The sequence below is a fragment of the Carettochelys insculpta genome, chromosome 6 (assembly GCF_033958435.1).
Source record: "Carettochelys insculpta isolate YL-2023 chromosome 6, ASM3395843v1, whole genome shotgun sequence".
Lineage (NCBI taxonomy): Eukaryota > Metazoa > Chordata > Testudines > Carettochelyidae > Carettochelys > Carettochelys insculpta.
Window position 1 is genome coordinate 81,617,382 of NC_134142.1, and position 27,655 is coordinate 81,645,036.

General features: G+C 42.4%; 1 protein-coding gene across 2 annotated transcripts in view; it reads right to left on the reverse strand.

Annotated features, from left to right (window-relative positions):
• Positions 1 to 283: 283 nt before the first annotated feature.
• Positions 284 to 27,655, reverse strand: part of LOC142014604 (actin, aortic smooth muscle-like) — a 29,706-nt gene continuing 2,334 nt past the window's right edge. Inside the window, exons 1-9 of one of the 2 annotated variants that reach the window (XM_074997462.1) lie at positions 24,974 to 25,216; positions 22,408 to 22,583; positions 20,333 to 20,461; positions 17,657 to 17,767; positions 12,979 to 13,063; positions 11,522 to 11,683; positions 10,492 to 10,683; positions 8,107 to 8,288; positions 284 to 1,861 (exon numbers count right to left, since the gene is read on the reverse strand). In XM_074997462.1, the coding sequence (XP_074853563.1) occupies positions 1,718 to 1,861; positions 8,107 to 8,288; positions 10,492 to 10,683; positions 11,522 to 11,683; positions 12,979 to 13,063; positions 17,657 to 17,767; positions 20,333 to 20,461; positions 22,408 to 22,536 (1,134 nt within the window). In that variant the 5' untranslated portion in view covers positions 22,537 to 22,583; positions 24,974 to 25,216 and the 3' untranslated portion in view covers positions 284 to 1,717. Of the gene's footprint in view, positions 1,862 to 8,106; positions 8,289 to 10,491; positions 10,684 to 11,521; positions 11,684 to 12,978; positions 13,064 to 17,656; positions 17,768 to 20,332; positions 20,462 to 22,407; positions 22,584 to 24,973; positions 25,217 to 27,655 lie in introns of those variants that run through there. The other variant, XM_074997461.1, reaches the window with a different exon arrangement.

The window sequence follows — 27,655 nt, forward strand, 5'->3', positions numbered from 1 at the left end:
TGCATAGATGCCCCGGGCCCTATTTTTTTCGAAAGAGTAGCTCTCTATGGCACCAGATTTTTCAATCTGTGGTATTTCCATGGCCCATTCTTTCAAAAGTGGCCGCTCTCTATTTAAAATCTGATTGATTTTTTGATCCATTTTTGTGTGTGTGGTTGCAACCTTTCAGAAGAAGTTTTTTCTGGAAGAGATCTCCAGAAACTTCATCTTTTGAAGGACCACAGTAGCCCCAGCAAGAGCATTGCATTTAACTGAAGCCATTTAGACATACAGACAAATACTATTTTGTAGAAATTGTGAAATTTTTGTTTATTTTAAAATTACTTATCTTCAACACTTGGAATTTAACAAAGCAATTTTCATTACCTGATTAAATTAAAATAAACTGTAAGAGCTACTTATTAGTACAAGTTTAATAGCTAGCTATATAATTAATGTAAATCACTTTAGAATTACCTGGATAATGACACATCTTATTGAACCAGAAGATTGACAACACATTTGAAAGGCTCATTATTTATTTAGTAATATTTTCTTTGGCATAAAAAGGACAGTGACAGCAAGTTAATTAAAATCAATTAACTACTACAAAAAGAGACATTTAAGCAGGACAATGTGTGACAGGTAAATTAGCCAGGTTTATGTAATTACAGCACAAAACCACTAGAGTTTGTTGACGCTTGTGGCTGACAGCTATAATTCCTGCCAAACAATCATAGAAAACAAAGGAAAAGATTATATGTAACTTATCCACAAAGGACTTTTCACTTTAGGACCTGTCTAAACTTGTTGTGTTTGTTTTACACTTTCTCACTGTGGTGAAATGCAACCCTACGAAGGCCATCAAAAAAGCTATACCTACATCAATACTCAAATAAGGCCTAAGTGGGACTTAAGGAGGTGCATAGACTTTGTGCTGTGTCTTTGTGCCATGGGAGAATTTCATCATATATGAGGTTGGATAAATCATTTCATTTTTGTGCCTTTCATGGTTTCCATCAGTAAAACAGGGTGGCAATAACTTTGTGTGGCTTAACTCATGAAAGTTTGTAAAACACACAGATTCATGAAGGAAAAGTTCTACATGAGAACATGAGCTATGAGGGAAGACTGAAAGAACTGTGCTTGTTTAGTTTAGGGAAGAGAAGACTTGATAGTGGCTTTCAAGTACCTAAAATAGGGTTACAAGGAGGAGGAAGAAAAATTGTTCTCTTTGGCCTCTGAGAATAGGACAAGGAGCAATGGGCTTAAACTGCAGCAAGGGAGGTTTAGGTTGAACATTAGGAAAAGCTACCTAACTGTCAGTGTGCTTAAACAGTGGAATAAACTACCTAGGGAGGGTGTGGAATCTCCGTCACTGGAGATATTTAAGAGCAGGTTGGATAGACATCTATCAGGGATGCTCTAGACGGTGCTTGGTTCTGCCATGAGTGCAGGGGACTGGACTTGCTGACCTCTTGAGGTCCCTTCCACTTCTAGTGTTCTGTGATTCAGAACTGTTGTATATTGCTACTCTTGGAAGGCATCTGTCAATTGCATGTTAAATTACAGTGTCTTTTCCTTAGTCAGAAACACAACAATATACTAATCAGCATGATAGCCCTTTACTGTGTTTTAATAAGCAGTGGAAGAAAGCCTAAAGCATATACTTCCCACAAAGGGGATGTAGTGTAGAGAACCATTATTACTTATCTTTTATGGCCCAGGACAAGTGTACTCAAAAGCATTTGCGATGGACAATAGAAGGACCAGCTTCCTCGTATTCATCTTTGCTGATCCACATTTGCTGGAAGGTGGACAGAGAAGCCAAGATGGAGCCTCCAATCCAGACTGAGTATTTACGTTCTGGTGGGGCAATCATCTAAAAGAGGAGAGAAGTGTGATTTTTCACAAGGAGAGAAATGAGTAGCTCACACAGTAACATTTCTTGTCTGTGGAAATTTACTAAATCAAAGCATTTCCCAATTACAACAGTGCAACACCGCTGAAATAAAACATCCAGATAGCTAAAAAGGTAATCATCTCTTCTGCCTTGCAGCTGCACTTTGAATTATTTCAATGTAACAATTTGGAACCTGGCTATTTGGGCCAGATTCTGAGAGAAAGCCAGTGAAGTGGCAGATACTCAGCACTCGTCTGAATCAGGCTTGAACATGGTGATGAAAAATGGGCAAGGTCCAAAAGTCAGCTCTTTGCTGGTGGCCAGGAGGTTTCAGTAACCTGATCTACCTTGAAGCCAAGAACATACTCATCAGGTGTCTCCTACTTGCATCTAGATGAAAAATAGCCACTTGCTACACGTGTATTTGGGTATCTCAGCATATTACCCCATATGAAAACCCCTCGGAAGCCTTTTCATTAATGTGTGTTTTAGTGCTTTAAAGTTCTTTGGTTACATATGGGACAATACACTTAACTGATGTTCTCTCAAGCAAGTGGTGATTGCACAGATCCCCTCAGGATTGGACTTCATATGCTCTTAGGATACGTCTACACTAGAGCATAAAGTTGATGGCTATGTCTACACTACGAGATAAATTTGAATTTATTAATATCAATTTTGTAATTCTGGAATTTATAGGTTCGAATTTGACCATCCTCACCTCCCACATGCTCCTCACAAAATTGACTCATTGCTGCCACACACAAATTGGCAGACATTGACTGTTGCAGTAGTGCATTGTGGGAACCTATCCGCAGTTCCTGCATCCCCATAGCATTCTGGGTATGCTTGCTGGTCTTTGACATCATCTTCCCACATTGCATTTTCCTCATTCCCCTCCTGTGTTAAGCAAATGTCCATTTTTCCCATTGAAAGGAAGGAAAGGTAGGGCATCCACACAGATGGCAAAGAAGTTTACAGAAATGTCTTTGTTCTGCAGCTGAATTCTCAACTGGCCATCCATTGAGTGTCCCCCCTCCTGTAATTGCATTCGATCCCTGAAAATAATACAGGGGCCCGGACTGTATTTTCGAAGATAGAAGAAAGAGGATAGAAAAGTCTAGGAAAAAAGAATTTTTGTCTTTCCCCTACTCTACACAAATATTGTGAACACAGGTGATGTCAGTGAAATATCATACACTGAACATATAACACAAACAGTAATAGAGAGGAAGCCGTGCTAGTCTATACACTATCAAAACAAAAAGCAGTCAAGTAGCACTTTAAAGACTAGCAAAATGGTTTATTAGGTGAGCTTTCATGTGACAGACCCACTTCTTCAGACCATAGCCAGACCAGAACAGACTCAATATTTAAGACACAGAGAACCAAAAACAGTAAGCAAGGAGGACAAATCAGAAAAAGATAATCAAGGTGAGCAAATCAGAGAGTGGAGGGGTGGGGGGGGAAGGTCAAGAATTAGATTGAGCCAAGTATGCAGACGAGCCCCTATAGTGACTCAGAAAGTTCCCATCACGATTTAAACCATGTGTTAATGTGCCGAATTTGAATATAAAAGCCAGCTCAGCCGTTTCCCTTTCCAAAACGGTGCAATAATTCCTTTTCAGTAACACACATACCTTTAGGTCATTGGCAGAATGCCCCATTCCATTAAAATGTTGACTAACTGGTTTGTGGATCTGGAGTGTTTTGATGTCTGTTTTGTGCCCATTGACCCTTTGTCTAAGGGAGTTAGAAGTCTGTACAATATACAAAGCATCTGGGCATTGTTGGCACATGATGGCATATATGATGTTAGTAGAGGAGCATGAGAAAGTGCCCGTGGTTCTGTGAGTAACCTGGTTAGGTCCAGTGATGGTATTTCCAGAGAAGATATGTGGACAAAGCTGGCAGCGGGCTTTGTTGCAGGGAAAGGTTCCAGGACTGGTATTCCAGTTCTCTCCTACAGACAACCTCCCAACCTCATGAGGATCCTCACTAACAGCCACAGTCTATACCCCAGGAAAGAAATGGGGTAAAGAAAGACAGACATTTCTCAGACTCCCATACAAACATAAGCCCACAGCCAAAGACTTTCTACTCCTGCTTTGAAATTCATGGTCTTCCTGTTACCTAATTAACTGGAGAGTGGGGGCCAGAACAGAGCAGTGAGGGGCATTGAGGGTTACATCCAGGACGCCACTGGAGGCTAACGAATTCGATTTTAAGATGTGGCACTTCCACACTGGCTTTTAATCAAACTTCTGAATTCGAGGTTGAGGCTATACCCTTCAGGTAACTGCAATATTGTAATCTGGATATTAGTGCTCCCTAAATCGAGCTACTGGTATTTACAGTGAAGACAGTCACTTGGCAATATCGAGCTAACTGCCTTAAATTCGAATTTATCTCGTAGTGTAGACACAGCCAATTTTAGGGGAGTTATGTCAATTTTATAATGTACCTGTCTTCACTACAAATATCATTAGGTCAATTTTAAGAGGTCCTAAGGTCGACTCTTCTACTTCAGTTTTTTAGAAGGTGTAATGCCAAATTCAAATTTACAAGGTCAACTTAATGATAGTGTAGACACAGCATTATTTAATTTGATTTTATTGGCCTCCAGAAGTATCCCCCCAATAACCTAACATGTCTGTTTAGACTGTCACTTTCACCTCTCCTACTCTCCAGGTAGCAGGATGTAGGAAGCAGGCATCAGCCCAGGCTCTCCAGCTGTCCTCTGTTCAACCCCTGCCAATCACGCACCTGCCAGGGTCTCCGGCTGCCCTACACATCACTCAGCTGCTGGGCTCTCTGTCTGCTCTCTACACCACACAGCTACTAGACTCTCCAGCTGCCTGCCCCCACGCCACACAGCTGCAGTATCAAAATGAAATGAATCAAAATAACACTATCAAAAAGGAACTTTTAAACAATACAAAAATAGAAAAAACTTTTCAAGAGTTCCAAACTGAAACTTCAGATTTTTATTTTTGCATTTTATATTTCTCAAGATGGGCCTGCTACCCTTGTAATGGTGTGTGCCAGGGACAGGCTGTGGAAAAGTGATGAGAAAATGCATTTGGCAGTTCGTTTTGGGAGCAGGCAGTGAGGGCAATGCACTCTAGGATGATGACATCAGACACCCACAACCACTTGTGGCACATTTTTTCCCCTTAACGCACTGGCACAGAAACCCAGAATGCAACGAGGGTGCAGGAACTGTGGGATAGGTACCTACATGCACCGTTGACATAACTGAACTTAGCAGAGGTAATGGGGACACACTATGTTGACTTTCTAAATATGTGGACACTGTAGCCAGACATGAACCCCCCATTTGGCCTTTTCTTCCTCCCCCCCCCCCCCCCCCCCCGCTGGGAGAGACAGAGAGAGAAATAAGCAGGGGAGGGGAGACAGGCAGCCTTTGATGTCCTGGGAACACAGGTGTGCTGTCTCGCCCAGCCTCTCTACTATACACAAAAACCGGACAGTGAATGGGCTAGCTAATGGCTGCCCTTCTGGCTGATCTCGGTAATTGACATGCCTTGATCACTTCCCCAGGAAGATTGGGGAACCCCGCCCATCACCTCCAAAGGTGCCCAATTGTCCACAATTCACAGGTGCGAATTGAGCCTTGCACCTTCCCTTGGAAACCTGGGGTTCAAAACATTCCTCCCCAATTGGCCACTTGAGACCAGGAAGAAGCGTACATGACAAAACAGTATAAAGGGGCTTGGCAGACCACCCCCCCTTTGAGTTTTAATCACCTACACCTGCTGGCCAGGTCTGGAATTAACTCCCGAGACTGGGGACGCCTGGTTCATATCTACTTCTTCCCAAGGGATTGAGAGAATCTGGGTCACACTGGATCTAGGAGGCAGGGGTAAGAATTACACCTGTATTAAACTTCTTTCCTATAGGAACTGAGGGAAAGACTCTGGTTCCAGCAGGTCTAAGAGGCAGGGATAAAAATCACACCTGCAACAGGCCTTTCTTGTGTACACATTAATTGTATTAGTTTAAGCTAGCTAGTTTGTCTAAAACGTTTCTTAAGTTAAATTGTGTTGTTTCCCCTTTAAAAACTGCAAGTACTAACTTGTACTTTAATCATTTGTCTTAGTTAAATTGTTTCTATCTTTGTATAAATAAAAAGTAACTGTTAAAGCCTCTCTAAGTGTAATTTTCCTCTTGCTGCTGTACCCGAACTAAACACAAACCAAAGAACCCAGCCTGCCCTGGTTGCTTAGCGTAGCTGCTGGTGTGGCATCCCCCACTTTGCCCCACCGGACCTTTAGCTGGCACCTGGGCATCGGCTCACAGACACTCACCATCAACTTTATAAAATCTAGTGATATAAAGTTGACTTTAATAAATTTGACTTTATTTCCTAGTATAGACATCATCTTTCAGAAGTGCTTGTGCTTGGCTGCCCAGGTTGAGACATTTTCAAGGAGGTCTCAGGGGGCAGGTGCTGAGCACTTTTGGAAGATCAGGCCTCATTGAGGTGTCTCCAGTTGGGCCACCCAAATCACTAGTAACTTTTAAAAAATTTGGCCTTAGTTGTGCACGAAGATCTAAACGAAATGCTTACTTAATTAGATGACAGCAAAGACTTGTGCTGCTGCTTGTAATTATTCCTATTTCACAAGAAAGTTACCGGAAAAGTTTGATTTAGTGAGTGTTTGATTTGGGCAACCTCTGCAGGTTTCTTTGTTATTTTTGAGCAAACCTAGAGTTGGTTCTCAGGGCTTTAGCATCTGAGAACAGTAATTTTGACACCCTCACCCAAGTTCACGAAGTTAATTGCTCATCTTTTCTCAGCATGCACTATTGGATAAGGACCTGGACTTATTGTTCAATTAGCAGGTCAGCCCCTAAGCTGCTGTGTTACCATAGGCACGTCGCTTCACTTCTGTGTGCCCCTGCTTCCTCATCCACCATTTATCAGTCTTGTCTATTTAGATTGTACATTCTCTGGGGACATGCATGATGACAGCTGATGACAACTGGCCTAGTTGCCTTGTGATTTCTACCAGTCTGGTCATCCCAGAGGGAACCCAGACTGTGGGCTCAATCACCTCTTCAGATTGCTCCAGACTGTGGGCTCAAGCACCCCTGCAAATTGCTCCCACAGAGCTGGGTTACTACACACTGGCAGGGGGATGAGTGGGGAACAGCACAAGATGGTGGGAACTAGGCCCACTTATCCCAGTAGGTCCTGACCAGGGCCCTAGGGATTAACAATGTGTCAAGCCTTGCTAGGTGAGCTACCCCAAATTATGTTTTTCCTGGGTCATTTCCTTGGAATCCGGAAATTCTTGGTTTGAGGAAAAGTCATTGGCTTAGCAGACTCTTTGGTCTCTTAGGATATGTCTGTGTTGGAGTTAAACACATACAGCTGGTCTCACATGGCATGGGCTAGGCTACTGTTTAATTGTGGTGCAGACTTTCAGCTGCAGCCTGCACTCTGGGACCCTCCCCCTTCACAGGGTCCTAAACTCTGTCTTCCTTGGAGCTCCATCCTTTCCCAGTTCTCCTTCTGCCTTTTTTGTTGTTCATTCTTGGTGTCTTTTCTCACGGGCTCTCTCTTCTACTCCAATTTCTGATAGTGTTCACTCATTCACTCACATAGATTCAATTACCATGCTATGCCAATAACTGACACGCCTGCCTCTGAATCCTGACATAAGGAAATTAAGGAAAAGAGGTCTGATGTCTTGTCAAAAGTCACACAAATCTGTGACAGAGCCAGGAACAGAATCCAACTGCATCAGCTCCCAGGCTTCTGTTCTAAGCACTAAATGACACCCAATCTCTGATGCATATATGTGAGTTTAATTTCTTAACAAAGGAAACATGAAAAAAATATTTTTAAGGCAGTGGTGGCCAAACTTACTGATACTCCAAGCCACATAGGAGGGGCTATAGAAGGTCAAGAGCTAGGGTGCACCTACCATGGCTTGGGGTTACAGCCCCATTCCTGCTGAAGCCCTGAGCATGAGCAGATGCACCCCATGAAGCTGAAGCCCTGCTGGGCAGAAGGCTTTCGCCCATCACTGCACAGCAAGGCAGAGGTTCTGAGCCCCTGCTTTCCTACCTGGTATGTGGCAAACTGGGGGAGGCAGGCAAGGGAAGCATGAGCTACATTTCAATGGTAAAAGAGCTGCACGTGGCTCAGGAGCCACAGTTTGGCCATGTGTAGTATAAATTGTTAGGATTACCTTAATCTTCATAGTGCTTGGTGCCAAAGCCGTGATCTCTTTCTGCATGCGATCACCAATACCAGGGTACATTGTTGTTCCCCCAGAGAGCACATTATTAGCGTAGAGATCCTTACGGATGTCAATGTCACATTTCATAATGCTGTTGTAAGTGGTTTCATGAACACCTGCAGATTCCATTCCTGTGTGAAAATAATATTTCAGTATATTACATTCTTATGTTAAGGAACCCCTTTCACCTATTTCTATACGACTGCCTATGTGGAAAGGTGACTCATGCAGATCAGGATCAATAGTTCCTACACATGCTGTATTTGCTGACATTGCTTCCTAAAGAAAATTCCAGGAACAAGCTATGAAATGCTGGAGGTTGGGGAAGGGAAGAATGTAAAGACAAGGGCAATTTTTTACCTTTCCTGTCAACTCCAGGTGGGGACAGGGTTATAAACAGTGCGCAGAAAAACGGCTTCTCTCCCACTGTGTTTTAAGGCTTGGAATTTATATTGCCTCACTTATAAATTGACACCATCATCTAGCAAATTGATTAAAAAAAAGTATCATGAGCCATTCCCACAACAGTCTGCTGTTCCTATGGTCAAAAATATTGGTATTAGCTGGAAGCAGGACCCATCCCCACTCCAGCTGGTTAATATGATTCTTACAAACCAGTTTGAATAACTGGGTGACATGAAAATACAGTAAAGCTGACTTACAGTGACATCTTCCCCCACAGAAGAGATAAGTAGTTTTCCTGAGACATGTACCTTTTACATAATGTCAGGCTTTCAGATAACTCAGGACTCTCAGGCTACGTCTACACGTGAAGTCAACATCGAAATAGCTTATTTCGATGTAGCAACATCGAAATAGGCTATTTCGATGAATAACGTCTACACGTCCTCCAGGGCTGGCAATGTCGATGTTCAACTTCGACGTTGCGCGGCACCACATCGAAATAGGCGCTGCGAGGGTACGTCTACACGCCAAAGTAGCACACATCGAAATAAGGGTGCCAGGCACAGCTGCAGACAGGGTCACAGGGCGGACTCAACAGCAAGCCACTCCCTTAAAGGGACCCTCCCAGACACAGTTGCACTAAACAACACAAGATACACAGAGCCGACAACTGGTTGCAGACCCTGTGCATGCAGCATGGATCCCCAGCTGCCGCAGAAGCAGCCAGAAACCCTGGGCTAAGGGCTGCTGCCCACGGTGACCATAGAGCCCCGCAGGGGCTGGAGAGAGCGCATCTCTCAACCCCCCAGCTGATGGCCACCATGGAGGACCCGGCAATTTCGACGTTGCGGGACGCGGATCGTCTACACGGTCCCTACTTCGACGTTGAACGTCGAAGTAGGGCGCTATTCTGATCCCCTCATGAGGTTAGCGACTTCGACGTCTCGCCACCTAACGTCGAAGTTAACTTCGAAATAGTGCCCGACGCGTGTAGCCGCGACGGGCGCTATGTCGAAGTTAGTGCCGCTACTTCGAAGTAGCGTGCACGTGTAGACACAGCTTCATTGTGACATAGAATTGTATTCCAAGAACTACTGGGAACCAGTGGTGGTTCTAATGCTGCACAGCCCTTTAACCTTTCCACATCCCATTTTCCCAGTCTGTAAAACAAAATTTCCACAGGCACCTGCACCTGCTGTAGGACAGTGGTTCAGATACACAGATGAAGGCCATACGGGGGTTTCAACAGACAGATTTCTAGTTAGAAATCAGTGAGCGTTTTACCACCGACTTCCCAAGCAGGACTGAATTGACTTTGGGCCATACTTGCTGTCGTTAGTCAGTTGCTGAAGTCAAAGAGAGTTCTATGAGGAACTACCATGTGCTGAAGGTGGTTCTATAAATGGCTTAAACTACTTGAAAACAATAATACATTGGTTTTATATTCTATAGTTTGCTGAGTTGTGGACTAGAGAAACTGATTGTGGAGCAGAGACAGTACCTGGATGATAAATCTTTTTTCTTACATTATCAGATATTTATCACTGATATCAAACTGTCTGAATGGGAAGTAGTATCTTATGGTGCTGAAGTATTGGCTGGTAGGCTGTCATCTTAATCTGGTGAATTGATACAGGTATTTGAAACAAACATGAACAATCACTGTCTTAAAACCCTGGCACTTTCTATCCTGATAGGCAAATTAATATATAGCAAGACCAGCAGATCTCTGTATATTTTCTCAGAGAGGCTGAGCAAACCTGAGTCAATTTACCAGAGGGGCTGAGCAAACCCAGCTCCTGATGAACTTAACAGAAGCTACAGGTTCTCAGGACATAAAAGTCTCCACATTTAATGTTTCCATTACAAATAAACACAACCTTTGTTTACAGTTCAGCCAAGCCCTTTGTACACACAGCCCAGGCCCACCTATGAATGAAGGTTGGAAGAGAGTTTCTGGGCATCGGAATCGTTCATTCCCAATGGTGATAACTTGTCCATCAGGAAGCTCATAACTCTTCTCAAGAGAAGAGGAGGAAGCAGCTGTTGCCATTTCATTCTCAAAATCCAATGCCACGTAGCAAAGCTTCTCCTTTATGTCCCGTACAATCTCACGCTCCGCTACAAACGCCCAATAAAAATAAGAAATGTTATTTTTAAAAAGGATCATGTTGATTATGTCTTTTATCAGCATACAACATGGCAGTCAGAAGACACACTCAGGATAGATTTCATTATGAATGTGCGTGTGGCTGCTGCATAGTCTAATGGATTTACAGACTTGTGGCATATGAACTCCTGGCCTCTAGTTATAGCTCTAATATTGACTAATGTGTGGCCTCCAGTAAGTCACTTATTTCCATGTTCCACTTTTCCCATCTGTAAAATCATGATAATTGTGTCATGATTCCTTCTAGGGTCATTGTGCTACCAAACACCAAAATGAGAATACAGTGGTAAAAATACAGCCACACAGGCTTCCCTCCGAGATTAAAATGGCTGTGATAACACATGGGCGGTGTTTTGGTTTTTTTTAAAGGTATGCTGTAGTTTTTCTCCTCCTACTCAGCAGGCACAGAGCCAGCAAGCAAGGCCTTAGAGACAGAAGCAGCCAACTAGCTCACACAATACATGTCTCTGGCTTATTGAGGGATGTTCCCACAATACAGCATTGCTGCAAATCATATGCTCTTGCAATCCAGTATCACACCAAAAAGAGTCAGTGTGCACAGGAGTGACAATGTGGGAGGGGAATGGCCACAGGCCTAAAAGCACAGAGGGAAGGGCCAGTGACAGACCCACCAGATAATGAATCACAGGGGTCCCAGGCTGGGAGTATTTGAAAATAAGTTGCGGGGAGGGGCACCATAGGAGGAGGTCACATTTCTCCCCATTTGTCCCTTCCATTAGTCACCCCAAGTGTGCACATAGAAATGGCATATGAAAGTCACCTTCTTACCAGTGGTGACAAAAGAATAGCCTCTTTCTGTGAGAATTTTCATGAGATAATCAGTGAGGTCTCTGCCTGCCAGGTCCAGTCTCATGATGGCATGGGGCAAAGCATACCCCTCATAGATGGGTACATTATGTGTGACACCATCCCCGGAGTCCAGAACTATGCCTGGGAAAGAAAGACAAGGAAAAGCTTGTGATCCTCAGCCAACTTAGAACTCCCAACTCTTCACATTCTAATCAGAAAGCTGGAACAACAATAAAAGGACTTATTAGAAGATGGTCATGTGATAACTCCCTTTGTCTTCGTTATAAGTGGAGCTCTGCTTGCCAGTGGTAGAAATGATTAGCATACACAAAAAAACAACTGCCTTTGATGAAAGCATGAAGAATTCTGCAACTGTACCATAGTGTTCCCTCTTCACAGATGTTAATGATAATGGTCTTACATTTGTACAGAGCTCTCCGTTTCAAAAGATCCACAAAAACTGCATGCAAGGATCGTTTAATCCATGATTAAAATACTACCTCCTCTAGGCTGACCCACTGCAACTGTTAAAAACAGTGCAGGAAGTGAAGAGCATCATTTCTATTGAAAAGTGGATGAAGTTTCCAATATGAAATACACCCAGATGCACACAAAGAACGGGGCCTTTCAGAGGAATCAACAATTTGCCACAAAGGTTGATTCCTGTAAACTGGTAATCTCCTTACACAATCTAAACTGTGGCACCACGTTGTTAAGACCAGATGGTATTTTCAATTTTGTTCAAAATGGACTAAGGTCTGAGTGTTACTGACATATAATTAATTGCCTTAATACTTGATCAGGTGTTAAATGGAGGTCAGGAGAGATCTCTCTGTTAATGCTAATAATCTCCTCAAAGCAGACTCTGAGTTAGATAATTGAGAAGTACAACATATAAAGAAGACATTTTCTTACAATGATTCAACAGCTTTCTTTGGTCAGGAACATGTTTAATGTTTAACATGGAAGAAAGTAGAGAAGTTGGGGATTTGGCACGAGTCAGTAAAGTGGTTGCTCATTTTATCAGGTGGGCAGTCAAGTGGAGTGTCATTATATTGTCTTTCTCTAATATAAACATAGGTTCCATACTCTTCACATAAACTCTCCTTTAACTAAACAGCTGGGAGTGCGGGGGCTGGTGGATTTGGAGGAAATAAGTTCTATTCCTGCAGTGGCCAGGGACAAGATGCTTCTACAGTACAGGGGCAAGCATGCAGTTCCTAGATGGTTATGGACTCCTGAGAGAAAACACCTAGTGTGTCTATATCTAGAGCCCTGCAAATCCACAGGTATCCACTTTATATCTGCGGGCATGTGGGTCTGCAGAGGTGGATGCGGATATCTATGGTTCATTTTTGCATGTGTGCAGGGCTCTGTCTATATCAGTATAAACACATGAGAGACAGACAGAAAGACTGACATCCATAGAAACTCACCAGTGGTTCGACCAGATGCATACAGAGAAAGAACTGCCTGAATTGCTACATACATAGCAGGTACATTGAATGTCTCAAACATGATCTGCAATTAAGAGTTTAGAAATCTTTAGGCTATACAATCAAGAGCATTTGAAGAGACAGTAAGTAACTCTTTCCTCATCTTATAGATCACTTGCTAGTGCAAGGTTACACCGTCATAACTCATCTTCCCAACAGCCTACTAAAATTAGTTCAATCCATTCACTTTCTGGGTAAAAAAAATTCTGTGTCAACTCAAAGATAAAAAAGTAACAATAACATGCATATTTAATTCCTTTAAAAATATTCAGATTATAAAGTGGGACAAAGAATACCATGTGAATAGACAAAGTTTGAACCTAAAAGTTAATTGTTGTTCAGTCAAGCATTTTCAACTAGAAAGAGATATTATTTAATTATGCACCTTTTCCAGTAATAATTCTCTTAACATAACTAACACACATCTTGTTGGTAAAATTTACCCACTAGTCTAAAACAAAAAGCAAAACAAATTACATAGATTTCATATTATTTTTCCTGCATTTTAATATTATTTTTTATTTAAAAGTCTGGCCCTGGGATTTTTTTATACTACTAACCCCCTTTCATCCGCCCTCACCCTAGTGTCAAAGCATTAGCTAAAATATCACTAATTTCCTTCTCTTTCCACACTTGTTTCCCAAGAGCTTGCAATAGCAAAGACTTATAAATAATATATACTTCTATACTCCCTTTCATCTGAAGATTGCAAAGCTTTCTATAAATATGACTATTGACTGGCACATTGCCCTAGTGAAGTGGGTGTCATACACAATTTACACATAGGGAAAGAAGGCAAAGAAAGGGTTAAAGACTTCCCCAAAGTGACAAAAGTAACTGTAGCCAGTTGGTTCCAGGATATTAAAGAGGTAAGGTGGGTGAGATAATATCTTTTAATAGACCAGTTTCTGTTGGTGAGAGAGACAAGCTTTTCAGCCACACAGACTTAAAGAAGAGCCCCATGCAGCTTGAAAGCTTCTCTCTCTCACCAACAGAAGGTGATCCAATAAAAGATATTACCTCATCCCATCACCTCTCCAAACTGACAAAGGAAATTAGGGGCATAATGGGAATAGCACTCAGAAATCCTGACTCCTAGTCTTCACTCTAATCACTAAACAAGAATGACTCACTTCTCATTCTGATAAAACCTTCCCAGCTGATACCACCTCCCTTGAGGCATTAGGTCTTGAGACCCCCAAGACAAATGATATAACATCTTCAAAGGCTGGCCAAGAATGTCTCTGAAGCAATGCACTTGCCAACCCACTCCCACAAACTGAGAACACCTCCTCCTTCTGGACTCCTTTGCAAAAACCCTTTGTCAGCTCCACTTTTGGCATGCTCCAGTTCTCTTCTGATGCAGTTTTTTTCCATGGGGTGCTGCTTGCTTCAACCCAAAGTTCAATTAAAGCAACTGAGTCTTCCAGGTGACCTCACTAAGCTTTGGGCCATATTCAGTGAGTTGGGCATACAGAAATGTAAACTACCTAACCTAGCCCCTTGCCTGGAAGAGGACTCAAGGGAGCACAGGTGAAGCTCTCTGCCTGTATCAGGCCCACCCTTTGCTACAATGTCTGAGAAATTTCTATATTACAGGGCAGATCTTCAGAGGCACAAATGACACAGATACCTAATGTGTCATTTGTGCATTAGAAAATATGCTTCTGTGTACATACTATAGGTTTTCCCTCAGCTTTCCACCAGGTGGCCTGTCCAGGATCTCTGCTACTGACAGCTGTTTGGGCATGCACCGCTAACATGCATGCATCCCTTTCTCAGGCAGGGCTGCTAACTTTCCAGGCAGCAATTTGTCTCCCCTAGTGGTGGAAATGTTTTGGCCACTTTCCATCACTGCAGCTCCCCTCTTGGATCTGCATCTATACCAGTGGGAGCCAATAATGACAAAGGGGTTAAATGTAGACTCTCGATTGCACATATTAGTATGCCTGCAAAGATTATGTGGTTTAACAAAAAGGGTTTGTTCTTTTCAGTGACCAGCTATATTCTAAGTACTGGCATTTCATTTCCAATTAATGACTTAATTTAATAAGCAATAAATATTCATATTTTGATTTGAAAACTGAATTTGTTATCATTTCATAATGGCAAAGAAAGATTATCAGGCACGCCTTGCTGGTGTCTTCATAAGTTTTTCATAATGCCCCTTGGGTTGAATTATCTCCCAGCGAGGTGCTATGTTCATTCTTATTGCTTAGTAAATTAATTTACATTATCACTAGATACATAAGGGTCAGATTAAATGCATGCCAAAAATGTACATGAAGGGAAATGCAGATTCATGTAAAATTTTTCTTCATGCTCAGCGTATAGACATCTGTAGTTGTATTTTATTTTGGTGACACACACCACCTCCAATTTTTGAGGGAAGCAACATAGTGTTAGGGATAGAGTGTGCTCAGGAAGACAAAGTCTTGAATTCTATTTCAGGCTCTCATGCCAGTCTGCTAGAAGGCCCGTAGCATATCATACAACAGAAAAAAAAAACCTCAGAAGTGGCTTCTAAGCTGGAATGTCTAGACCTATCAAATCCCCAAACCAGCAGGGAGACTCCCACTTTTAAACACCCCATCCCTAGATTCTGAGAAGCTGCTTCAGGTGACAGCACCACAGAGTTGTGGGCAAGATACCCTAGGCTGTGTGTAAATGCTTGAAATCTAAAGCGTAGTTTCAACATCCACACAGCCATATTTACCATATGGCTGGAGTAACATCCCACCTAATATGTAGGGTGTCACTCCAGGAATATGCTGGAGAACAGAAAGGTTGGGAACCATGCCAGAGCAGGACTAGAAGGAGTAGAAAGAAATTTTCTAGGGAGATCTAGATAAAAAAAAGTAGAGAAAATTATGTTGTCATGTGTAGCCAAGGAATGGATCTGGCTGGGAGGGAACTAATACAAATACCATACTGCACATTCAAATATGTGTATTAACTCATTACATCAGGTGGTCGTATATGTGGATGTGCCTTCTTGGCCTAAGGACTGAACTGGACACCTCCAGCAGAGCTAAAGGCTTCAGCTCTGTAGCCCAGATACAATACCTGGCTTTTAAACTCCAGCTGTAGAAGACTCCACAGATATGTGGAGATGGAGAAACATAAAACATCCACTAAACAATCAATTGCATATTTCCTCTGGATAGAGAAAGTTCAACCTGAGTTTATGCAGCCTACAATAGTTTGAATTCTAGACAAGCCCTGGCTTTCATGACAGTGACATCTTTTTTGACACACTGGGGTTTCGCCTCGCAACCAGCGGAGGAGAAAGTGTGAGTCTGTACAGCCAAAGAGACGGATCCTGTTGAGTGGGATCAACAACAATTGCACACCCTCTGGCTATGTCTACACTGGAGGATTTTGCTGGGGAGTGTCCAGATTCCCAAGGCATTCTGGTGACATCAAAGTGATGGAACACAGCACTTTTGCCGACAGCCATATCCCACTCCCCATGAGGCATAACACTTCTGTCCACAGAAAGCCAGTCTGGGGCCCTCTGTTGACATACAGGGCTTCTGAGACACCAGGCAGCCCTGTATGCTGTGCTTCCAGTTGGTTGTTTTGCCAATAGAATGGCCAGGCAGTCCAGCCACTCTCTGTCAGCAGAGTGGATTACTCTTACGATCTACTTAGCAGTTTGGCCACAATCTGTTGACAGCAGTTTTGTCAGAAGATATCTTCCAGCAAAAAACTGCTGTCAACAAATCACTGCAATCTAGACATAGCCTTTACGGTTCAGACACAAGATGACACATAACTCACTAACCAGCTGATTACACAAATGTTCTTGATTTCTAGCCCTGAACAGGTACCTGCTTCAGTTTGTATGTACCCACAACCAGACACTTAAAGGCTGAGTTTCAGAATGTTGGGTACTCAAAACTACCACTAAAGGCAATGAGAGATTCGACATCTCAGTCCTGCTCAGTATCAGGCTACAGTTGCCCAGCGATAAGTATCTATAACCAGGGTCCATCCACAACAACTGTGAGATTGATCTGGTCTTAGGGTTCAATTTTGTGTACCTAGGGGGTATGTGTGAAATCGAACTATCAGGGGGTCAACAGTCAACCCATGTACTCCTTCTCAGTCTTGCGAGAGGGAAGGGAGGTTGACAGGAGAGTTTCTCCCATTGACCTACCCCAGTGAGGACGGCCAGGTAAGTCGATTGCAGATAAGTCGAATCCAGCTATGCGATTGTCATATCTGGAATTGCATTTCTACAATCGATTTTAAGGTCTAGTGGAGATCTGGCCTTAGAAATACTTTTGAAAATATGGGACCTAACCACGTTACTTCACGTTCCCCAGGAGAAACAGCCCAGTCTCGTGAGGGATGTTTATTTAAGGTCAGAGACATTTAGGAAAGATGAATCACTTCTCAATATAATAACTAAATATTTTATAAGTATCCACAGAAACAGCACTAGGCAAAAGAAAGTAAGATTTTCCACATGTTCCAACCAATGGCCATTGATCCTATCATGGAGGTTCTCCCTACAGGGAGAACTATATATCTAGGGCCATTTAACCTTTGGCCTTTGTGCTGAACCATCCCATGCAGTAAAACATTAACACGCCAATATCCAAACTGTTACCTGAGTCATTTTTTCCCGGTTAGCCTTAGGATTTAAGGGGGCCTCAGTCAGCAGAACAGGATGCTCTTCTGGGGCAACACGAAGTTCATTATAGAAAGAATGATGCCAAATCTAAAATGAAAAGATAGTTTAGGGCAACATTTTGCTGGCTGCTTCCTTTCTTGGTGGCTAATATTGTTGTGGAAAGAGGAATTCATCGTTTCAAACACAGTTTCAATACATTTTAAATACACTCTCAGAAAAATATACACAGGAAAAAGTGAATTCAGCTACTTAAAACTGATACCAGTGGGTTTGCAGGAGTAAAACAGTAGATTTTTGGGCCAAATTTTATACAATAGAATATTTTTACTTGGGATACCCAAATGGGCAGCATATCAACTGGCCATGCGCATAAAGGTTCAAATTTAGATGCAGGACATGGCGAATTCCAACCCTCGCCTAAGCTGACCAAAGCACTGGAGAGTTATATGAGTAAAGGGATTTTCCACTCCAGGCTGCAGAGCTGTTCTATGGCTTCCGTGAATAAACTAAATGTCCCCATCAGTGAGGTTGGGAATCCTAGCACTTGTAGGTTTTCTAAAGAAAGACCAGGGTCTTGCAGCACCTTTGAAAGTCAGATGACTAAACCTGGTCCTGAATGCGGAATTGAAATGTCATTAAGCTACAATAACTGAGTTTATTTGCCATGTAATTTGTAAATCACTTTGGGATCTTTTGTGGCAGAGCCACATCCAGCAATGCAAGCTTCGGCAGTCCTTTTGACACAAACTTGAGCCCCACCAGCTGTCGCAGTCTGAGTAGTTTTCTGACTGTGAAGAATTTCAAAGTAATTCTTATGTCAGCCTGTAAACGTTGCAAACAGCCAAAGAGGAAAATGTTCAGTAACATGAAGAACTGCCTTTGTCCTTGGCAAAAATCTCATCTCTGCTCATTCCTGAGATTTTTTTAAAATTCTTTCACATTCTGACAATGATCCTTAATTTTGTCCAACGGCAGCTATTTACTTTCAGCTAATTAATCTCCTACAGCAAAAAAAACTCTGATTGCTATGATAGGTCAGGTAAGGAGATCTGCACCCTGGTGTCTGAGGCTTCCCATAAAATGATAACTTGTGTTCACCAATAGATTGGCTGACGTATGTTTGTGTAAATGTCACACCTGAATTTTAAACCATGGGTGTTCAGATGTGGGTTCTGGTTTGGTCCATGACGAAAAGAACAAATGTTGAAATTGAATGAGGAAATCTCCAGATCTGGGGTTTTGCTTCAGATACATTCATTATATGAAGGGCTTAAAACACTGAGGCTATGTCTATACACGTCCCCCTTCTTTGAAGGGGGCATGGTAATCAGCCTGATCAGAGAATACTAATAAAATGCTACAATGAATATGCAGCACTTCATTAGATTAATTCTCCCCACAGCAACTGCAAAGTGTCAAACTTTGAAGCGCCTGCATGTCATGTAGCCACGGGCACTTTGAAGTGCCCACACTACTTTGAAGTGCCTTTACTCCCCAAAATTTTATTATATATATATATATTACTCCCCAAAATACACACACAGATCAACCTTTCCCATTGACATATCAGCAGAGATGGTGCCTCTAGGGAAGAAAACTCAAGGAGGAATTATCCCTAAATCAACCAATAAAGGGAAGAGGGAGATGACAAGATACAGATAAGAGAGAAATGCAATTCCACCTATAAGCCTCACTTTTTCCAAGACCGTCTGCCTTTCTACCAGCCTTAATGACCCTTTTCTCTCTAATGTGTTCTCCTGCAGCACAGCTCCAGGTGTGTGACTGCTTTAAAGACTTCCTTTAATGGATAGCCCATGGAAAAGCTATAAAACCCAGTCAGGAAAATTTTACTTGATGGGAAATAAAGAAACATCATCATATTGGGATAATGAAAGCTAAACTGGAGTTCAGAGCAGAAAAATATTCTAGAGGGAACAAACCCACACTTGTCTTTGAACACAGGGTTAAAGGACACTTTTCCTCTTTTCTGATCTAATATCTGGAATTCCCCCAATACATTTTACCTACATCATCTGAAGCACTGAAAGAGCAGCATGTGTAAACATAAGGTGAAGCCATGGTTTAGGCTGTCTTGCCTGTGAGGCCAGGAGAAAGGATTGGTTCTTTGTGTCGTCATTTTGTGGGGGAGGCACAGATGGGGATGGGGGTAGGTTCTAAGTTAAGGAAGACTGTTTTAATGCTTCTCCATTTGTATTCAGAGGATCTCAGTCTCAAACTTTTACTTGGACTAATTCCAATACATTTCAAACAGCAGCTTTGCCTAAGTGAAGACTTCAGGACTGGTGCCAGCACCTTTGAAATGCTACAGATAAAATTCTAGGCCCTACTGCCAAAGCTGAGGAATAATTAGAATAATTTTGTATGTAGAACTTGGAAAAATTAAGAAGCCTCAGCAACCTGTGACCACCTTATTATCGCCAAGACAAGACCAATCACCATTTTGACTGCTTCACTACAGTATTGTATAATCTTCCCCACAAGCTCTGTGTCTCTGTTCTTTTATGAGCTCCTGGAGGAAGGGACTGTGATCATGCTGACTGCTTGGCATATTGTAGGTGCTACCCCCCCTGCCCCAAAAAAAAAGAAAATTAACAATGACGTGTACAAAATGAAATTAAGAAGAACACTCACCTTTTCCATGTCATCCCAGTTTGTAATGATCCCATGCTCAATGGGGTATTTCAGGGTCAGGATCCCTCTTTTACTTTGGGCTTCATCTCCCACGTAACTGTCTTTTTGGCCCATTCCTACCATAACACCCTGGAAAATTTAGTCATCAAAAAGTTAGTGTGGCAGTGTGCATTTTAAAGGGACACTCGTACCGAAAAGGAAAAATATTTCTATCTGAAAATGTTGTACCTACTCTAGTTACCATCCTTAGCTTTTCTGAAATAACTATAGCTGAAAAGTTAGAGGGAAACCATTTCTCTATTTTTCCACTTTTTCTCTGTGCCTTTGGCAGTTCTTTGTGTATAGTCAGTTCCACCACTATCCCTGTTTCTTGCTGAAAAGGCTCTTACACGCACCAACAGGAGCGATGAAAAACATTTTCACATATTTAAAAGAAAGCTTTTAAAAATACGTTCAGACATATTTTATTTACAGGGGGTTGTGTTCAACTGCGTTTAGTCTATTTGAATTTGTCTCAATTATAATAGCCATTGAATCGTGTTTGCCTAATGTATAATGGCATATTTGGGACAATATTATTCAACAACTGCCATCAAAATCTATTGCATGGGTAGCTGGAGATCCATTAATTTCATGATGTAGGAGATGTACCCATCAAGCTGCATGCATTTGTTCAACTGAAAACTACATGCTAAATCTGATGATTAATAAAACCCAATGTACAAAACAGTTAAATAATGTACTACGTTTTGTGCCTTCAGTATTGCAGGTTTTCATTTGTCATGTTTTATTCATAGCTACCAAGAGGAATTTTAGTTTTCACTAATCTAACATCCTGACTTGGAATTCCACACATTTTTTTACTGGAATGAGTAAGCCACTTTTCACAATTATAAGAATACACAATAGTCTAACATTTTGTGGCATGCATTCACTTTTGAAAATTATTAAACTGTTGAGGACACACATATTTCTTCTTGAAATATAAAAGACATTTAAGCATTGGAAAAAGCCACTAGCCGCAGAATTGGGCTTATCAGTTGTACTTAGACTGATAAACGGATAGCATTGAGTACTCTAACTGGAAACTTAATTGTCTCTTCTAGCACTTAACACAATGAAAAATGGATCTTGGCTCCGTTATGAATGTGGTTGCTGGTAGTACTTATGGCCTCCCAGGAATATATTTTGTTTATGCTAACTGTTTTCTATCAGCTAAGGATCACTAGGCAATTACCAACACAGAAGGGTCATTAGTTGCCTAAATTAGGATTTAAATTCACAGCGTTCACACCATTTTATAATGGGAGGCAAAAAGACAACTACTGATGTCACACTAAACAAAAATGCCAAATCATAAGACTAGACAGATTGTTCTGTTACTAACTGTAAATTAGGCAGTTTTACAAAGCTGAAAATACGTACAATTAAATTTTGATGAGATCATTTCAAATAATGTGGCCGTGCTAAACCCACACTATGATTTTGCAGCACCAGCTGCAGTTTCACTAGTGTACATGAATACAATTGAAAGGGCCATCAAAATTCTCCAAGAGATGAATAATCGACTTTACAGCCTGACAATACTTCCCCCCCCGCCCCCCACAGAACTGGCAAAAGCATTCCAATGAGGGCAAGAAAACTTAGTCCCATGAAATTTTCCAACTCAAATCTTCAGTTTCTAAATGTGCAAGTTTTACATGGCAACCTGTGAAAATTGGCAAGCATTAGAATTGGATCACTGTGGAAGAGCGATCTCAAATAAGTTTCACAATGTTTGATCTAACTTTTTAGTTAACTTTGATTAACGACTACTGGATGGAAACCAAGATGCATCTCTCCTTTTTCCTTCCCTGCTCCCTTGTCTTTCCTTCCTTTTCCATTTCATAAGGGCTTGTCCTTTTGTCTTTTTTCACCTGATCTTGAGGGAAAAAAACATTAATAAAATAAGATTTAAAAAAAAAAAATCTGTAGGCTCAGACCTATATTACGTGTATGACATGGCTAACATCATTTTCAAGGGCTGCATTAGCGAGACAATAACATACCGCTCTGTCCTTTTGGAACAAACTAACCTGGTGTCGAGGACGGCCAACAATCGATGGAAAAACAGCCCTTGGTGCATCATCCCCTGCAAATCCAGCTTTGCAAAGCCCGGAGCCATTATCACATACAAGAGCTGTGGTTTCATCTTCATCACACATCTTGGCTCACAGTTTTGGCTGTAGCAACAGCAACTTACTGCAGGTGGCTGGGGGCAGAAGCAGCTCTTGATCATTAGACATAACATTGCTGTGAAACAGTGGTTTGCAAACTTTTTTTTGGCCTGTGCCCCAACCCACTCAACACAAACCTTTCTGTGGACCACCACCCAACCATCCATCATGGCAAAGTGCCTTATCAGGCACCTGGAGCTATAATATAAGGGGCTGTATGTAACCGGTAAGAAACGAAATATTGATGATAAAAAAAAATCAAACAGACTAACTTTGGCATGTTGGTTGATTTTCTTTAAATGAAATCAAATATTAATTTATTTCCAAAAAAAGGGTTTCAGCATTGTCTTCATTTATGGCAGGGGCAGAGTACATTGTTGGGTTGGCAGGGGGGGCCACTGATCTACAGAAATATCTGTTGGGAGCCACAAAAGTGAGAGACAAGATCCTCCAAAAAGATACACTTCCCGCCCCCAGCTCTCACTGATTTGGCTCCTAACTGAAATACCTCACTCCCCTGGCACTTCAGCCCTACAGTGTGAGGACAGTGGGGGAGCGAGAAGGCAGGGAGGACCAAGCTGCAGAGTTTCCCACAGGCGAGATTAACACTTTTGAGGTCCTGGGGTTAGTAGAAATGAAGGTTTCAGTGTGTGGAAGGGAGCTGCCAGGGAATGAGATAGGGATGTGCGTGAGGGTGTGGCTCTGGGTGGGAAGTAGGGTGCTGGAGTGGGCTGGGAGTGAAGTTCTGGCCAAGAGGGATGGTGTGGGAGCAAGGGAGCATTCAGGAGCAGGCTGCGTGTGGGAGGTCCAGGAGTAGGAGTCCAAGAGCAGAGTGGGTGAGGAAGAGCTGAGCATGAGGGGGTGCAGGAATGGATTGGGAGTGGGAGAGCTGAGTGGGAGGGTGTGGGTGAAAAGGGGATGGATGTGCAGGGGCTGCCCCTGAGGATAGTGGGTGGCGGGGGAGCTTACCCTGGCCCGGCACACCCCGCTGTTCTTATGTATCACCCTCCACTGACCCCATTGGCTGAAATCTGGCCAATGAGAATGATGAGAAAACCCTCCCACGCATCGGAGGGAAGGGGACAGCAGCATACAGAGCCATGGTTCTTATCCTGCAAGCTGGATCCAGCCTGTAAGGCTTGGGACTGTCTCCTTCCTCCCTACCCCACCACCCACAATGCTCACACAATATTCTCATGGGAGGAGGGGACGCCATGGGGCTAAGGTCCCGGCTTTTTGGGGTGAGCCCTGAGCCTCGTGGTCCTCCTGCAGGGTGGCCGTGGCCCACTAGTAGTTCACAGACTGCAGTTTGAGAAACAGTGCTATAAAAGTGTCTTGAAAAATAATCATAAACAGTGAGGACTACACTTAAACCCCAATTCAGCAAAGCACTTAAGCAGGTGCTTAACCTTCAGCAAGAACAGGGCCCATTGAAGCTTGTGGAACTACCAATCCTTAAACATACACTGAAGAGGTTTGCTAGACAAAGGCCTTTGGCTCCTACTTCCAAAACGCTAATCACTTGTCTCAGCTGATTGTTCTAAAGCACCTCCAAAGAGTCCAGAGATATTTGGGTGTTATTGAATGACCATTAGCCACATTCAGGCAGGGCAGAAGTGCTCATCTCTCCCTATCAATATCAGTACAAGAAGCCCTGCTATGCCAGGACTGACTTAACTATTCAAGCTGATCCACTTTTCCTAGTACTTGGCTTGCTAAGACTGAATTTATTATAGACCTCCTGAGATGCTGTTTTGGGAGATTTTTTTGCACTCAGTTGCAAGTGAGTGGCAGAGTAACACAAGCAATTGCCTAAACATCATTTGTGTTGTCTACAAATATATTCCAAAGTCCCCTTCTCCCCCCAGCGTGTAAGAGCCAATCTGAGAAATGAATAACTAAAAATAATCATCACTCAAAGTTTCTGCTGTGTGTTTCTAAATGGCAGCTGCTCTGTTATGTTAAGTGCTTGCTACAGGAACTATTCTATATTTGTAAATGGTGAATTCCTTATCAACAAGGTTATTCTAGGAAGTGGAGTGAGACATGGATTGGCTTAACTAGCCAAAAATGACTTAACTCCAGGAACTCACCAATGTCTCGGGTGAAATACTGGTCCCATTAAAACTGGTGCCACAACTTTCACTGGAGCCAAGGTTTCATTTATAGATTTCTTTTTAGGAACCCACCAGTTTACTTTTCAGACCAGATGCTCCCCCCCCTCCCCGCATTTACACAGGCAGAAATCAAGCAGAAAGAAGTGGTTCCCATAGCATGCTTCTCCTTCCATGGCAATTCACAGAAGTGCCGTTACCTCCGCTCAGGTTAGGGTAGCGGAGATTCAAGGAATGGCATTACACTGGTGCCCTATAAACAGTTAGGGAAACATAAGCAGTGCTCAGAGTGCTATTAACTCCCAACGTACATCTGCACCCTCTTTGAGATGTTGCATCTTTGGCAGGCATGGACAGAGAAGCCAATGCCACCATGGAGTGGCTCATCTGGAGAACAGGAACATCCTTTCCTCATGACTTTGTAGTCCCAGGGGTTTGCTGGCCATGCACCATATCCTTTCCGTGGCCCTCACACCCATCCACTAGAAGGGAATGTTTGTCCTAAAGTTTGAACTTCATGCGTTTCCTTCCTTTTCTGCTGAGTTTTATGAAGCAAGGATGCAAGCAGTAAATTAATCGATAAACTGGAAGCCAATCAGAAAACATCTGTGTGAGAAATGGAGATGTTAAATTGAATTGCCCAAGCCCCTGCGAGTTTAATGAGGTTTCACTGTAGCCTACATGACTAAAGTCATGTCTTAAACAACTCGACAATGTATCAGTACCACCACAAAATTCATGAACAAACCCTTCCTGTTTTGCTTACCCATTTCCTTTCCTCCTTCCTTCCCCCCTCAAAATATGTACCCCCCGCAAGCCCCACTCCCTGGAAAACAGAATTTTGAAAGGGTGATATTGATACAGTTAAACATAAATCTGGTCAGATAAATGTCTTCAAGAGAGGCGTGCAAAGAGAAACAAAAATAAAAAAAATCATTTTAACATTTATTGACTTATCTATGTCCAAAACGCCTTGTGAATGGGATAATGTGATCAGCTGATTGTTAACTGCACTGAATAAGTTCCCTTAGGAACTTATTTAATATTATTGTTATCAAAAGAAAAAGCAGACAAGGAGCACTTTAAAGACTAGCAAAATAATTTATTAGGTGAGCTTTCGTGGGACAGACCCACTTCTTCAGACCATAGCCAGACCAGAACAGACTCAATGTTTAAGGCACAGAGAACCAAAAACTGATCAAGGACAAATCAGAAAAAAATAATCAAGGTGAGCAAATCAGAGAATGGAAGGGTGGGGGTGGGGGAAGGTCAAGAATTAGATTAAGCCAAGTATGCAGACGAGCCCCTATAGTGACTCAGAAAGTTCCCATCCCAAATTTGAATATAAAAGCCAGCTTGGCTGTTTCTCTTTGAATAGCGGTGCGAAATTTTTTTTTTCAGTAACACGCATACCCTTAGGTCATTGACAGAATGCCCCATTCCATTAAAATGTTGACTAACTGGTTTGTGGATCTGGAGTGTTTTGATGTCTGTTTTGTGCCCATTAACTCTTTGTCTAAGGAGTTGGAAGTCTGTCCAATATACAAAGCATCTGGGCATTGTTGACACATGATGGCATATATGATGGTAGGATATATGGATGCTCCTTTCTCATGAGGAGCATGAGAAAGTGCCTGTGATTCTGTGAGTAACCTGGTTAGGTCCAGTGATGGTGTTTCCAGAGAAGATATGTGGACAAAGCTGGCAGCGGGCTTTGTTGCAAGGAAAGGTTCCATGACTGGTATTCCTGGGGTATAGACTGTGGCTGTTGGTGAGAATCCTCATAAGGTTGGGAGGTTGTCTGTAGGAGAGAACAGGCCTGTCACCTAGGGCCTTCTGAAGTGTGGGATCCTGATTAAGGATAGGTTGCTGGTCTTTAGTAATTCGTTGCAGTGGTTTGAGTTGGAGGCTGTAGGTGATGACCAGTGGTGTTCTGTTCTTGGCTTTTTTGGGCCGATCTTGGAGTAGCTGGTCTCTGGGTATGCGTCTGGCCCTGTCGATTTGTTTTTTTACTTCTCCTGGTGGGTAATTCAGGTTTATGAATATTTGGTAAAGTTCTTGTAGCTTTTGGTCTCTGTCAGTTGGATCAAAGCAAATGCGATTGTACCTAAGAGCTTGACTGTAAACAATGGATCTAGTCATGTGTGCAGGATGGAAACTAGAAGGGTGTAGATAAGTATAGCGATCAGTAGGTTTTCGGTACAGTGTGGTACTGATAAGGCCATCCTTGATTAGTACTGTAGTGTCCAGGAAATGTCTCTCTTGCATGGAGTAATTGAGGCACAAGTTGATGGTGGGGTGTAGATTGTTAAAGTCTCTGTGGAATTCTTCTAGCGTCTCTATACCATGGGTCCAAATCATAAAGATGTCATCAATGTATCTTAAGTAAAGGAGGGGCAATAGGGGACGAGAGCTGAGGAATCGTTGTTCCAGGTCAGCCATAAATATATTAGCATATTGTGGGGCCACGCAGGTGCCCATAGCAGTCCCAGTGTTGGCTTCACTTTCTGAACAGCCAATCACATTTCTGAAACCATGAGGACATTACTTACTGACAGTATTGAAAAACACATTTAAGGATATGACTCTTACTATAAAAATGGATCCAGATTATGATTTTACCTACATGAGTGTAAATCTGGAGTCAGAACAACTGAGTTTTAAGTACATGGCAGTGGAATACTGCTGAATCTGAGATAAAAGAGTGTGATTCTTAAAGCCTATAAGTGGAGACCTCCTTCCTTTCACAAGTCCAGCTCTCCCAAAAGGCTCTGTTAGCTCAAGCGGCTCTGACAAGAGACGTAGCAGACATGCTGCTGGATTTGCTTTACAATAGTTTACACACCTTGCTCTTAGTCACATGTATGCTATGTACCTTTTGTACATAAAACAGGCAGATTAAGTGCATTAATATTTAAAAACTAGATAAAGCAGTATGTTCAAACAGCACCACAGAAAAATCTCAAGTCAATTTTGAATTACTCTAATAAATA